Source organism: Alligator sinensis, unplaced genomic scaffold, assembly GCF_000455745.1.
Source record: "Alligator sinensis unplaced genomic scaffold, ASM45574v1 scaffold409_1, whole genome shotgun sequence".
Classification (NCBI taxonomy): Eukaryota; Metazoa; Chordata; order Crocodylia; family Alligatoridae; genus Alligator; species Alligator sinensis.
In genome coordinates this window covers 723630-737993 of record NW_005842284.1, presented here as the reverse complement: position 1 = coordinate 737993, position 14364 = coordinate 723630, and the positions used below count along the sequence as shown (strand labels likewise).

The 14364-nt window shown below is 42.5% G+C and overlaps 1 protein-coding gene across 4 annotated transcripts in view; it reads left to right on the top strand.

The window, feature by feature from the left end:
* LARGE1 (LARGE xylosyl- and glucuronyltransferase 1) overlaps nucleotides 1–14364 on the top strand; it is a 387820-nt gene that overhangs the window by 274421 nt on the left and 99035 nt on the right. For all 4 annotated transcript variants that reach the window (XR_003095093.1, XR_003095092.1, XM_025209336.1 and 1 more), the window contains one exon: nucleotides 5381–5485. Coding sequence is in view for 2 of the 4 variants with exons in the window: in XM_025209336.1 (XP_025065121.1) it covers nucleotides 5381–5485 (105 nt within the window). In the remaining 2 variants the exon portion in view is untranslated. The remainder of the gene's footprint in view (nucleotides 1–5380; nucleotides 5486–14364) is intronic.

Genomic DNA, 14364 nt, shown 5'->3' with positions numbered 1-14364 from the left:
CATGCCCCCCCCCAGGAATCTCCCCCCACACATACCCCCACACCCCAACATACACACAACCACACCCCCGCAACACGTCACCATACAAACACACCCACACCCTACCACACATATGCATCCCTACATGCCACTACACACACCCTATACAAGACTAAGAATTTATTTTTGGGTTATGCAATCACCTCTATACACACAACACAAACACAAATCACGGCAAACTATTTTTTTGTAATAAAATTAAAATATGTTATAGTAGGTGTTTGACTTTTAGTGTATGATTTGTGGGGGGGTTTTCTGGTTCGAACATGGCAACCTGCCCTCCCAGAAGGAGTATTTCTGGGGGGCAAGGGGAGAGACTTCCTGTGGCAAAGGCCAGAGGTTACGAGTGGGACATCTGGTCCCAAGATAGTGACCAGGGGGCAGAGTAACTATCAAGGGGCTGGGCTACCCATGCGGCCCTCAACAGCTCACGAAAACTCATTAAGCAGCTCTCCACCCTCAATAATTGCTCACCCCTGATCTAGAGAAAATGGAAATTCACTAGTAAGTTAGTTGACTAAATTAGTTGTATTTTCATAAAATTTGCTCCAGACTTACTTGGAAGAGAAGTTAATTTGTCAGATTACTAAAGCCAATAGGTGCTACTATTTCCTGCCTTCATTTATGCCCTGTTAAACCTCCACAGATGCTGTGGAGGGCAGAGTTTGGGCTGGTGCCTTTAAGAAAAGATGATACAATTAAAAAAATACACCCAGAGACAATTTACTTAGCCTTTCAGTCTGTTTTTGTCTGGGAAATGCCTGCTGAGGGATGAGAGTTAGTTCATATGGTTCTGTTTTCAAAACTGATAGTTTGGATTGGTAGGGGGGAAAGCAAATCCATTAACCAGCAACAAGGTTTGTGCATTACCTATTAGAAATCAGTTTGAAGGGTGAACTCCGTGACTTTGTTTGGTAATGCATAGAGATAAAATAATGAGAGCAGACTGATGTTTCATGGAGAGGAAGTTCATTATCTGCTTCTTGCAAATGGGATTCTAGCATTTATTTATTTATTTATTTATTTCCTTTGAAGTGAGAAGTACAATCCTGAGCAGGAACTGCTGCTGACTGCTGAGTTGTGAAATGCACTGTTAAAATACAGGCAGGGTCATTCTTTTCTTACCACCTGTGACATTCCTTTACAGCTCAGCTGTGCCTGAATTTCTGTTCTGGTTTCCTCATCTTTTACTACTCGTGACAGTTCTTTGGTTTTTGATTTACACTACATCATATATAATAATGGAGTTGTGTTTAGAAGGAACAGCCAGCCTTCCAGTCTGGAACCAACAAGTGTTAGCCTTGTCAGCCTGTAAATAGATGTTTATTTTTTTCCATTTTAAAGGAGATAGTGCTTGTGTTCATTCAGACCTCTAAATCACACTCATCTGCTTTTTTGGCTTCTTTATCTAAGTTGCTATGGAATCCTCATGCAACAAGAAGAGCCATTTATGGTACAGAAAATATTGATGTAAGAACAAATGGTCGTAAATTGTCCATGAAAAGATATAGGGAATTAGAAGAAGGTTTCTAGCCATCAAAGCAGTGAGGTTCTGGAAAAGCTTCCTGGTAGCTGAAGTGGAGGCAAAAAAACCCCAAAAACTTATCTACTTTTTAGAGGAAGTTTGATAAGTTTATGAACAGGATTTTGATACAGGGCCTGCAATAGTAGAATGGGCTTGGTGAGCCAGTAAGTTCCCTTCAGTTATTGTTGCCCTGTGGGGTCAGGCCAACTCTCAGAATCTCAATATTGCGCTGTTAGACAGGAGGATGTGACACAATTGCACATATACATACATACACACACACACACACACACACTACCAGCGCAGGCACATACACATCCAAACCAGCCTAGGCACATGCATACCTATCACCAATTCAAGCACATACACTATGTCGGGGCCGAGGGGCTGTGGCCAGCAGCCCGGGCACATGGGCTGGGGAAAAGGTCGGCACGGCGAACTAGAATTAGGCACTGACACGTAGAGGTTGATTAAAGATTATTTTACTTACACCGTAGGTGGTCGCGGTGCAGGCAGGAAAAACTTTCTTGAGTTGCAGTTACAAAAAAACACACACACGTGGAGTTTGCTAGGCTCCACTAAATGAACACGAACAGAGCTCTGGATACCACTCACGGAGTTTGTTAGGCTCCGTGGAACGACCGAAATGAGAGTCCGAAAGGTGACTCTCCACAAGCGCGCAGGGTGGGGTACGTTGAGGGATCGTGCGGCAACGGGGAGAGGCTAGAGGTTGATCAGGCCCCTGTATCCTCCTCTAAGGCACATGCGGAGTTTGTTAGGCTCCACAGCGCGCTTAGAGTTCTTCACGAGATGGATGTGAAGTCCTCCAACTTGGGCGGAAACTGCTTAAGCCTCTTATACGGCTAGCAAGCCAATCGCTAGCCGCCACGTGGGAATAATTTAGAAACAGCCAATAGTGGGAAACAAATTTACATATGGGTGGCGGGAACTCCTTTGCACCGGGGTTTTCTCTATGCAACTGAGAATTGCATCATGCAAAGAAAGCTCCATGTGGCGGGAAATAATTCTGCAGTGCCGAAGCGCACACACAATCATACCCTTTGGGTCATGACACACTATACACCCCAAAAGTTAGACACAGATCACTAATTCATATATCATACACACAATGACATATATATACACACACACTCAGCAGTTCACACATACAGCCCACCTACACGTACACACAGGTAAGTTCCTAAGAGAGAGTGAGTTAAAGTGTAGGGAGTGAAAGTTGTCAGAACCGGGATTAGAACCTGTGGACTACAGAGAAGCTGGCTGAGGAACTGAGGCTTGGGTTTATTTAAGGTAGACTGGGGCTGGAAACTGAGGCAGACAACTGAGATATTGGGGGGGAGGGCAGGTAAGTGGTGGCAAGGAGGAGACAGCCAGCAAAGAAACTGAGTCAGAAACTTGGCTGCTCAGGGGAAAAGGCAGTGGGAATAAGAAGGTGGCAAAGAAACAGGGGGTTTTGCAGGCAGAGAGGAGCTCAGGACAGGTATTGGAGGTGGCAGTGAGCCAGAAGTAGGAAAGGGAGAAATGAGACTGAAGTTAGAGGGGCGAGGAGCAGAGATTGGAGCAGGGCCAAACCATAGTAAAGCAAAACCCAACGTAGGGATCCAAATAACAGTTTTATTAAACAGACAACATACTGCACAGCCCCATGAAGTTATTGGTTCACACACACACACTCACAATGGCAGCAGGAGAAAGAGACTCAGTGGAAGGTTTGGAGTCCAGGTAGTGAAGAGAAGCAGAGTCCAAGTCTTTGGTTGAAGAAGGGGTGGGGGTGATAGCTACCTATCCAGGCTGGAAAGGAGTCCTTGTCTAGTAGGTGGTGTCCAGAGGGGGGTTGCCAGCAGGGCTTCTGGGTGGATAGGTGGTGTGGCATGGTGCTGGTTCAGTCCCACTGGGTCTGTCTTCACTGTCCCTTTTTATAGGGGCAGACCTTGTGTGACCCTAGTGACAGGAGGCATGCCCAGGCAAGGGTCAGCCCCTGGTGTACTGAGCATGTGTGCTCCATGCAGGGATGTGCAGTTTCGGGTGTCTGTAATGGTGGGGTACAATGGTAGAGTTGCTGGTTCTGCAGGGTCTTTTGTCTTTCAAATGCTGGGTTCTTGTCTGTTCCTGGGTGAGGTCCATGGTTCCTGGATGAATCAATATGAGGTGATGGCCTGGTCGTTACAGGCCATTCAGTAGAGGCCTGCTACCGTTGTATTTCAATCATTCCCAATCACTCTCATTCATGCGGGAACCAATGTACATGGAAGGGGTACATGAATCATACAGTTGCAACACAGGGGATGTCCAGGCAGAGGACCCAAGATGGAGGCTTGACATACATACAAAATGGAAACTTGACATGACTTATGCTAACTTACATATATAGGCCTAGAACAGTAATCACACAATATAAAAGCAGTACAAACATAATAATTATCACTTATAAAACAGTGGGTATTGATATCAAAATAGTAGGGAACTTATTTGCAAAGAGGGGAGAGAAAAATAAAACTTACTAACTAAAATAAAATGTTAAAGCTTATCCTACATCTTAGCTTACTTATACTTATCTATAGGGAATAGAGAGGGAGAGAAAAAGTCAGAAATGGTTGGGGAAGGGGAGGGAATGCATTTTAAAATAAATAAAAAAAGAAAAACTGGGGGTTTTGCTACATTATATGTTTTAACCATCACTTGGCACTATTGTATCCTCAGGCTCAGTTAGAAAGTGATAGTTTTGCTTTTGTAGCTTCAACTTTCGGCTTACAACCATCTTTATTTTCAAAGCATGATTTTAAATCCTGTTGTTCAAAATGTGAAAAAAACAGTTTCAAAATCAGTCATTCAAACTTTGTCCACCCCAAGTTCATTGAAATAGATCAGACACTGAAGCCCTATCACCATTTTTTTAACTGGGTACAAATGCAATTTTCCCTCTTTCCTCCATTACAAAAGGGCAGTTGCAGTCACTATTCTCACTCCTGTCTGATGTAGTGCTTCTCTGAATAGATAATGAAGGCTTTGTCTACATGCAAATGATGCACTACTATAACTTAATTCATTTTTCAATTGATTGTAGGACAAGCCCATGTGGACCATCTTATTTTGGTTTACAATCAATGTATTTTACTTTAGCTTAAGCAAATTACTAATCAATTTAAGTTAAACCAACATGAGCTGGGTTTAAACAGAATTCAGAGTGCCCATGCTGCATTGCGCACTGATTTAACTTAATGAGTTTTAAATTACTCTCTCTAGTTAAATCAGTCTTGCTTTTTCCCCCTTAGATTCAGCCATTTCCTAGAATAAAAGAAACTTCTTATGTTGCTGTTTCAGAGAGAACAAAAACTCCTTGGAACCAAATGGGGATTAGCTAAAGAAAATAACTTGCTATACTAGGCCCATTATTGAGTTATATTATCATCATCATCAGACTATAAACAGACTATTATGTTACTAATCCTGTCTTCTCACTGAAAGAATTCTTGAACATGGTACTCCACAATCAGGCGGCATTCAGTTTGCCTAGGTGACATATTTTTGTCAGCATGACAAAGATTCCTACAGTGTTTAATTACTCAAACTAGCCAGGGGACAAGAGAAGGAAATGAGCCGTGATGAGTTTGTAGTGCCATAATGGTCCTATGGGTTTTTTAGGTGATTAGTTACCTTCCTACCATGTGAAGTGAAGGCAGTGTCAGAACTGCTGTGCTCTGTTTCCACTGCCCATCCCTCTCCAGATTTTGTATTTTTTCCTGTTAATTATCTGTCTTTTGTCTAATGATCTATTTGTATTTTGCTTTCTTCCAGGCCAGCAGGTTCTTGGCTTGGTGGAGAATCAGAGTGACTGGTACCTGGGCAACCTTTGGAAGAATCACCGTCCCTGGCCAGCTCTTGGGAGGGGTTACAACACTGGTAGGTCCTGAATTGTCTCTATAAATTAACATTGGGGTCAGCTGACAATCTGTCTTGGGTGTGAAATATATGAGACAGCTGTTCATACCTTCCTTCCTACCTGCTGCAAAGATTTATTGCTAAAAACAGTGAAAATGCAGTGTGGTACATTTTGAAACAGCAGTTACTTCCATGGAATCATAGAAATTAAGGGCTGGAAGGGGCCTCGGAAGATCATTGAGTCCAACCCCCCTGCTCTGGGCAGGAATACTGCTGAGATCAAATGATCCCAGAAAGGTATCTGTCCAGTCTCTTCTTGAAGACTTCTAAGGTTGGGGACTGCACCACCTCCTTGGGAAGTCTATCCCAGATTCTGGTCACCTTTACCGTAAAGAAGTTCTTTCTTACATCCAACCTGAAACCATCCTCTAACAGTTTGTGGCTATTGCTCCTTGTCCTCCCCTGGGGCACTCTAGTAAACAGTTTTTCTCCCAGCTCCCAATATTCACCCCTTATGTACTTACAGACGACCACCAAGTCGTGTGTGTCTCCACCTCCCCTCCCCCCCAGTCTTCTCTTCCCCAAGCTGAACAGTCCCAGATCTTAGTCTTTCCTCATAAGGTTTGTCCTCCAGGCCCTTAATCATTCTTGTGGCCCTTCTCTGGACCTATTCAAGATTCTCCACGTCTTTTTTGAAGCGCAGCACCCAGAACTGGACACAGTACCCCAGCTGGGGTCTCACTAACACCGAATAGAGAGGAAGTATCACTTCCTTAGCACTGCTTGCGATGCATCAGCTAATACATCTCAGTATACTATTAGTAATGTTGACTACAGCATCGCACTGGCAGCTCATGTTCATCCTGTGATCTACCATAACCCCAAGTTCCCTTTTAGCCATCAACCTGGCCCAGACATCTCCTCCTAACCTATATTCATGTCCGTGGTTACTTTTCCCCAGATGAAGCACTCTACATTTATCCTGAAGCACTCTGCACTTATTTATTTGTATAATGTGCTATCAAATTAATGTATTGCCCTTTGTGTTACTTTGGGGATCATGGTAGTGCTACAGGTACTCCTTAGAAAGGTTACTTGCCAACCTTTGGGAAAGGCAGAGGTCTTCAGTGTGCTCGCAACTGTCCTTCCCATCTTTGCCCCAGGTAACATTCTTGATGATGTATACCAGAAGAAAGTGTAGGTCGATCAAGAACAGAAGCAAGCATGCATTTTCTCTCATTTAGAGAAAGATGGTATCACAGAATGTAAAAGCAAGAAAGATCTAATCCTCAAGGACAGAAATTGAGCCATAATTATCATAATACATGCCCCTGGTCATTAATTTCATCTTACTGTGAGGGTGGAAATTCACTGTATCAAAGAATCTATTACATCAGGAAACAAGTTTTCCTGCTCATCTGTGTTTGAAATGTGTGAAAACATACCAGGTGCATGAAGAACACACATGTCTCTAATTCACTTCTATCTTAGGCTTTATGTGCTAGGGTAGTGAGATAAGTTCTTTCTGTATTTGTAATAAAAGAGTGGAACAGATGGTGAAGGCTCCATTTAGAAAAGATATGCCAAATTAAATAACCCTCCCTACTCCACCAAAAAAATCTTCAATGTAATAGGGTTTTTCCTTTGCAGGAAAACAATGGACTTCATTAAATGCGATCACACCTATAAAGGGTTCAATAGAGTCACACTGTGCTATGTTTCAGTCATCTGGCTCTTCATAATGCTGTGCACCATCAGTTGGGCATCGTGGCTGTTTTGTGGAACTTTGCGATTCAGTTTCTGGAGAAGCATTTTGCTTAGTTCTATAGAAATTCTATCAAGACTTCTAACCTATACAGGATCTAGGAGCTTGCAGTGTTAAAATACAAGATTTGAGAGGATGTTACTACAGTATTATGTGAGGATTATTTCTTCATTCTGAATTCACCAAAGTTGAAAAGAAAATTTAGGGCCAATATCCGTCGAAAACTGTATAAGACAGAAATCATTTTCACAGGATTGTCCTACAACCTTCAAAACTGCCGTATAGGCTGACAAGAAATGTCATTTTTATCTCAGTTTCAGTGTCATATCACAATGCAGTACTTTTTGTTTGACTAAAAGGCTCTTTATAATAAAAGCCCCCTTGTTCCTCCTCGTTTTTATATTTATTTTTCTTTTGGCTGCTTTAAGGCACATAGGAGGTCACCAGCACAAAGCCAGAATAGCCACAGCAGTGAACTATACCTCAGGGCTTAAAAGTAATTCAGTTATCTCTAGAAATTGAAGTGTTTTATGACTTGACAGTGGCACAAACCACTGATTCAGATACATTACAAAAGTACCAAACAAACAACATTACAAAAGTACTAAAATTTGTACCATTATAACATAATCTTTTGTTTAAAGCTAAAGTAATTCAATAACTACAGTGTTTCACATGCATTCCTGTACAGCAGTTCTTGACAGATGTACGTACATACATAGCTTAAATGACCATGCAAGAAAACAGACTTTTTAGTCTATTGTCATAAATCCATTTTTCAGTTATCTCTGACAAATCAATTAAAATGCAACCCTTTATGGCTTATATGCAGTTTTGAAAGCACAAAAAGAAAGAAAGAAAACCAGAAAGTGGTGAGCGAAGGAAGATTGCATAGGAGGCTATAATAAATGGAATGACATTTTTTAAGTACATGGAACAAGAGGTCAGTAAGTGAGACAATGCCTCTAAGAGGTGACCAAAGGTGGATTATTAACAAAATCAGCATATATTATTGACAAAAACCCTAATAAAATTGAATGCATTGTTTGCGTCAGTTTTTCTAAAGGAAAATGAAGAAATCGATTTTTTGGGGTGCAGACAGAAATGCAGCTCCCAGCTGTAACTCAGAACATTTTTTGCAAAGTGGTCTGAGTTACAATGTTACCCCAGACCAAACAGAAGTTCACTGTTGGTTTCAGGGGGGAATCTAGCTGCAGGCTGGGAGCCTGTACCCAGGTTCCCACAGCAATGGCCAGAGATCTCTGCCAATGCTTGCTGTTTTCAGAATGGGTGCGGGGGGAAAGCAGCAAGGGGAGCTCATTCTTGGGGCTCATCAGCTAGTGCTGAAGGGTCAGGTGGGTGAATTGGAGTCCTCCCTTACCTCAGGGGGGCTGCAGTACCCCCACCCTATCCTCCAGAGGGGACTGAACCCTGCACCCCCAAGCTCCCTCCGCTCCCTTCCCCCCTCCCATTCTGAAAATAGCAACAGGCTGGGAGCTCGCAGACATAAGTTACAAAAGATTCTACATTTTGTAGCATCTTTATCGGATACCTCATGCAATGAGGGGTCAGATTTTCACCCAAACAGCCATTTTTAAGCTGTTTGCAGCCGTGCACTTGTGTTTAGTCACAGCTATAAAATGCTTCCTGTGGCCAGATCGGGCGAAATTTGTCACTTCTGTCTGCACCTGTGATGAAGTAGTACAGAAAGAACTCAGTGCCTGTTTCGATGTGATCAGCAAATAAAAACAGCTAATACAACTCATCTCTGCAGCCTGGAAGGATCCAGACTTCTGAAGAAAGTAGCTAAAGAAAAATGGTTGGTGGAAGGAAAGTGGAGCCCTGAGTTCCTAGCACAGTGCTGAAGAACAGTAAAAGAGACAGATGAAAATTGTTGACCTGATAAATAGAGTATTACATATAAGAAGAATTATGTTAATAGTTTTTGTAAAAGAGTAGTGATGCCATATTTAGAGTAGTACAAATATCTAACTAACATTAACATTCAAACTTTAAATTCTAACTTGCACTAAGAACTAAACCAAGCCTTTTGACCAAGCCCTGTGTGAGAAGTAATGTCTAGTGAAGCACGTTCTGCTCTTGTTCTTAGCGGAATGCATTGGTACATCTCTACTTAGGGTGCAGCACTTTCCCCCTACAATAGACAGCAATCACTGGGTTTTTTCATTCATCTGCATTCATCTGTTCTCAATGGGGATTGTTGGGTTCATATTTCCGTCACTTCCTCACTATGCCAGAGCCACAGCTCAGGCAAGGTTTAACACCAACTTGCAGAGCAGTGAATAGAGGTAGCTACATTCTCCTGTGATCTTATGGGCTAAGTACAGATGTTCAAAAAGCCCGAGACAGAAGCGCCCAAAGTATAGCGCTTTACTCACAGCAATCTAGATTAGGTCAGAACCAAACAGAACACATATATGCCGTTTGGTGGAGGCAGAGGGGAGGACTAGGTGCCTTCCTGCAGTGGCTGACACTAGCTGGCTGGGGGTGCTCTCGCACACCTCCCAGAAGGCTGCAGGAGAATGCTGAGCCCAGTCGAGCAACTGGCCACCCCTGATTAGCTAGCACAGCCCTCTCCCCAGGCCTCCCCACCCCCTCCCCCCAGCTGGCCACTGTCGGCACCAGCAGCTGTGGGGTGAGGGGCGGGGAATGGAGCCACCCTGCTGCATGGACCCCTCCTCCAACCGCCCCAGCTTGCAGGCTTGGATCTTGGTAGGGGCAGAGCCAGGGGCACATGGCAGACGGGCTCTGTTTCCACCCCCACCCCCCAATTCCTGGCACAGCGAAAAGCAGCGTAGCCCCGAGTTGTAGCTCTTGGCTGCAGCTGGGGAATGGGGTGTCTCTACCATGTGGACCTTGCACAGCCCCCACTAAGACTCAAGCCCGCAAGCTTTGGGTGGGGAGAGATCCATGTGGCAGAGAGGCTCCATTTCCTCCTCCATTTCCCCCCACCCCCTGCCAACCACCACCACCAGAGTTCCCAGCATGGCAAAAAGCAATGCAGCCCTGAGCTACAGCTCCTGGCTGCAGCCTGGGAAACAGAGCCTCTCTGCTGCATGGATTTCCCTCCTCCCCCAAACTTGTGGGTATGGGTCTTGGTTGGGGCTAAGCTAGGTCCCCTATACCCCAGACCACCCTTTCACAGTTCCCTGTGCAACAAAAAGTGGCATAGCCCCAAACAGAGAGTCTCTGTTCCCCCACTCTGACCCAGCCACACAAGGAGGAGACAGAGCCTTTTCTGTCTCCATTCTATGACAGCCCAGGGGTGGGGCTGGGCCAGTGCTTGCCTGGAGCAGACAAGCACCACCTAGGGCTAGCAAGACTCCCAGAAAGGGACCCCTGGGATGCTGACAGAATGCAACCTACCTTGAGTCAGGATGGGATGTGCTACAGACATTCAATAAAGTGTTCTAACATAAAGCGCTTTAGTCTAATACCACATCCATCCAGGGTTAACGTAGAGTGGGATCTGCCATTTTAAAGCACTCTGTGTTCCGTGTTTGGTTATGGCTTTAGAGCACTTGCTATGTGCTTACCGTGTGATAAGTGTAACTTCTCTATAGGTCGAGGATGACAAAGTTTAATCTAGTGCACAGTAATGAAATTGTGAGTAAAGACCCAAACCTCCGTTATACAAAATTATTAGGTGCAATATCAGCAGATAACCATCACACTGAACAGCATCAGGGTCCCTGAGATCTATATTCTCTTGTTGTATCCTCAGCTCCCATTCATTTGTCCGTTATAGTCTTGCAGCATATACAGCCTAATATCATATGTGTGGTGAGAAAATGGTGTCATCATGTTACACTGCAAGTTTCTGTTTAATTTACTGTCATTTTTTTACTTACCTCTAGGACTTTTATAGTACAACTCTACTTCAAGTATCTTTGTGTTTCAGATATCCCCCATCAGCACTCAGCTGTGATAGCTATGATACCTGTCCAAGCTAAATATAAACTGTTATATCTTCTCCCCATTTCTGCCTACTCTAGACCTTTTTGGGAGGGTTCGTTCTCTAATTTGGTCCCTACACAACTGGATGTGGAACCATTGTCTCAGTTCTTTCTTCCTCCTCATTTTCACTAGAAACAGTAATTAGACAGTAACATGTGTGACCCCCTAACATGTTGTCTCCTAATAACACAGTTTTATCCTCTCTTTACGCACTGGCCCCATCTCCCTCTCTTTTCCTTGACATCAGACCTTACGTCCTCCACCCCTGCACAGTCACAGAGCAGACAAGCAAAATCTGGCCATTGGTTAATCCCTGCTCATAATTGCTTCATGGCTGTTAGTGATTTGTTATTATGTCCTATTTTGGTACCACTAGCAAACTCTTATCAATGCATTTAAAACTAGACTGATTGACTTCATACACAGCCTGGAGCAAAACGCCGAGGGTGAGCTGTACTTACCCAAATCAAGCCTTTGGAAGCCTTGGCTCAGAAACACACTTCTGAGTTGAAATCATTCCCCTGCTTCCTCCTTGTTCCCAAAAGTATGCTTTTGACCTCCACCTATCTGTGGCTCAACCAGTCTGGCTACTAAATAAGTGGGTGGGTTGGAGCCCAGGCTTTGCTTATTCCCTGCACACTTTTGAACCCTAAGTAAGTGAGTAGCTGTGGTATCTTACATCACTTCCTAAACCCCCATAGGTTTGGGGGTTTTCTTGTATTAATTTATGCACAGAAAGATAGTCCAAGTAACAATCTAGCCTGCAAAATTTATATTTAAAGAAAACCAGAGAGGATTCAAAATCCACTGCTGAGGTGGGTGGACCCATGGTAACTTCAGTTTGAGCTCAGGAAGTTCCAATTTACAGCCACTCTTTATTTCCAGTGTTTGAGACACTTTTCAGTTTAACCATAGTTTTAAAGTTCCTTCTGTGCCTCATCCAATAACTCAGTGTGTGGTACCTTATCAAATGCGTTGTGAAAATCTAAGTGCTGTATATAATGTCCACAGAGTCCCTCATGTCTATACTGGCAGTGATATTTAAAGGACCCCAGCACGTTAGTTAAAACAAGCCTTCCCTCCTTTAAATCCATGCTGGTTGTCTCCAATTAAATTGTACCTCTGAAAATATTTCCTAGCTACTGTGAGTTTGGTACGGTTTTTTTTCCCTAAAATTATTTCCCTCTACTGATGCTAAACTGACTGCTCTAGAATGGGTCTCCAAAGCTTGTTGCTCCTTTTTTTTTGGTGTTATAGTCTTAGTCCTCAGGAAACTTTGTTGTCAAAGAAATTTTAAGCAAAGAAGCAAAGGCTTCTCTAATCCCTCTTATTTACTTTTCAAATGAGAAGAGGTGTAAATTCTTTAGACTTGGTAATGTATTTGCCTTAAGGTCTCAGCATGTATTATACTTTCCTACATGGTCGAAAATAGATTTTAAAAGCAGTGTCTGGGGACTCTAGTGTAATGACTTCAGGCCATTTTCTCAGCTGGTGTACATTTCTCATAGGTCCATTGGCTCACGTAGACCTGAGCCAATTTACAACAATTGAGGATCTGGCTGAAAGTCTTTCAGATGGTTTCAGATTAGGTCATGCTAAATTATGCTGTGCAACAATTTTAGTACTGATTTTAGGATCTGAGAGAGCTTGGTCTTTCTCAAAACCATATCCACTTTTATCAGCACAGCATTTAATTCCTTCCCTACCAGTCATAGTGCTGAAGTCCATTCTTCGAGTAATCCCAACTCTGTGAGATGTATAAAACTCTAACAATAACAGAGTCAATGTTAGCTAAGAGTACTATGTGAAACCATGCCAAACAGAACACGGGGGAGCAAGATTAATCTGAAGAAAGAAAGACTAAGTACAGAATTGAAACTATTTACGTATACAAAAAAGAAAAAAAAATCTTAATCTCTAAAGGCTTCCTTTAATTTAAAAAAAAATCAGTTTTCACTGGAAAAGAATCTGAAATTAAGCCTATCACAAAGTATAATATCATTTCCATCCTATATCCTAGAAACTTCAAACCAAATGCTTCCAAACCAAAATTGTCTTTTATGTATCATCTCTGTGAAAATGACCATCTCTGGCAACTCCAGGGACTGACCATGTAAGCTAGAAACAAGAATCTCAACATCTTGCATTTAAGAGTCAGTTTCCGTAACATAGTAATATCCTCTGTGGGCTGGGCCACAAAACAAATACTTTTACAAATACAATAGATTGCATACTGCTTCTGAACAGAGGATGCCCATTTGAGGCCTAGTATATTCCAGACTAGCTGCCATTATCTGATGCAATTCTACACTAGCTGCCATTATAGAATGGCCACTATCCTGATGGATCCAACAGAGATTGATCCACTAATCTCCAGAACAAAGAGCACGAGTCTCTACAGCCTAAGACACAGGAAGGTAGATTCATAAACCGGGAACTGTCTGTGGATTGGATACAAAAGGGGATGCATAGCACATATAGACTAGTGGAATAAATATACGTACTTGATTATTATTACACTAGATTTCATGGGTGGTCTGATGGTCTTGAACCTTTTTTAACTTTGTGACTAAGAAAAGACCATTGAAGTAAGTATTTAGTGTGTGAAATGTACATAAAAATTATATATATATGAAGGTATTATAAATAATAAGGCCTCTTTCAGGGAGACTATTTACAGAAATAATATTAAGTACCATTTTGTGCCTCCCACAATTGGTACCATGTATCATTGAGGTAAGGCATGTATTATCAAGGATAGCAAAGATTTTTAATGGAAGTTAATCACTTCTGAATCGAGCATCTATGGTTCTGATCCTGGGAAAGGCATATGTGTACCTTTAGATAAATTCCTTTCACCTCAGAGGAAAGATTCAACAGTTAAGACATGTTTGTGTTCAGAGACGGTCCTGATTTAACTTGTATCTGGGTCTAATCCTGAGAGATGCTGAGCATCTGCTACTCTCAGTAATTTCAATAGAGGCTTTTGCTGTTCAGCAATATTCAGGTTCAACACTTGTAAATATTACTGATTAATTCCGTACAGATTTGGAATATAAACAAATACCTCATTACCAATATATTGTGTCCTAGAAAATCCAGAAATCAACAAGAACTACCTATTTGCAGTACTAGTTTGCAATTTATAATCTGTAGG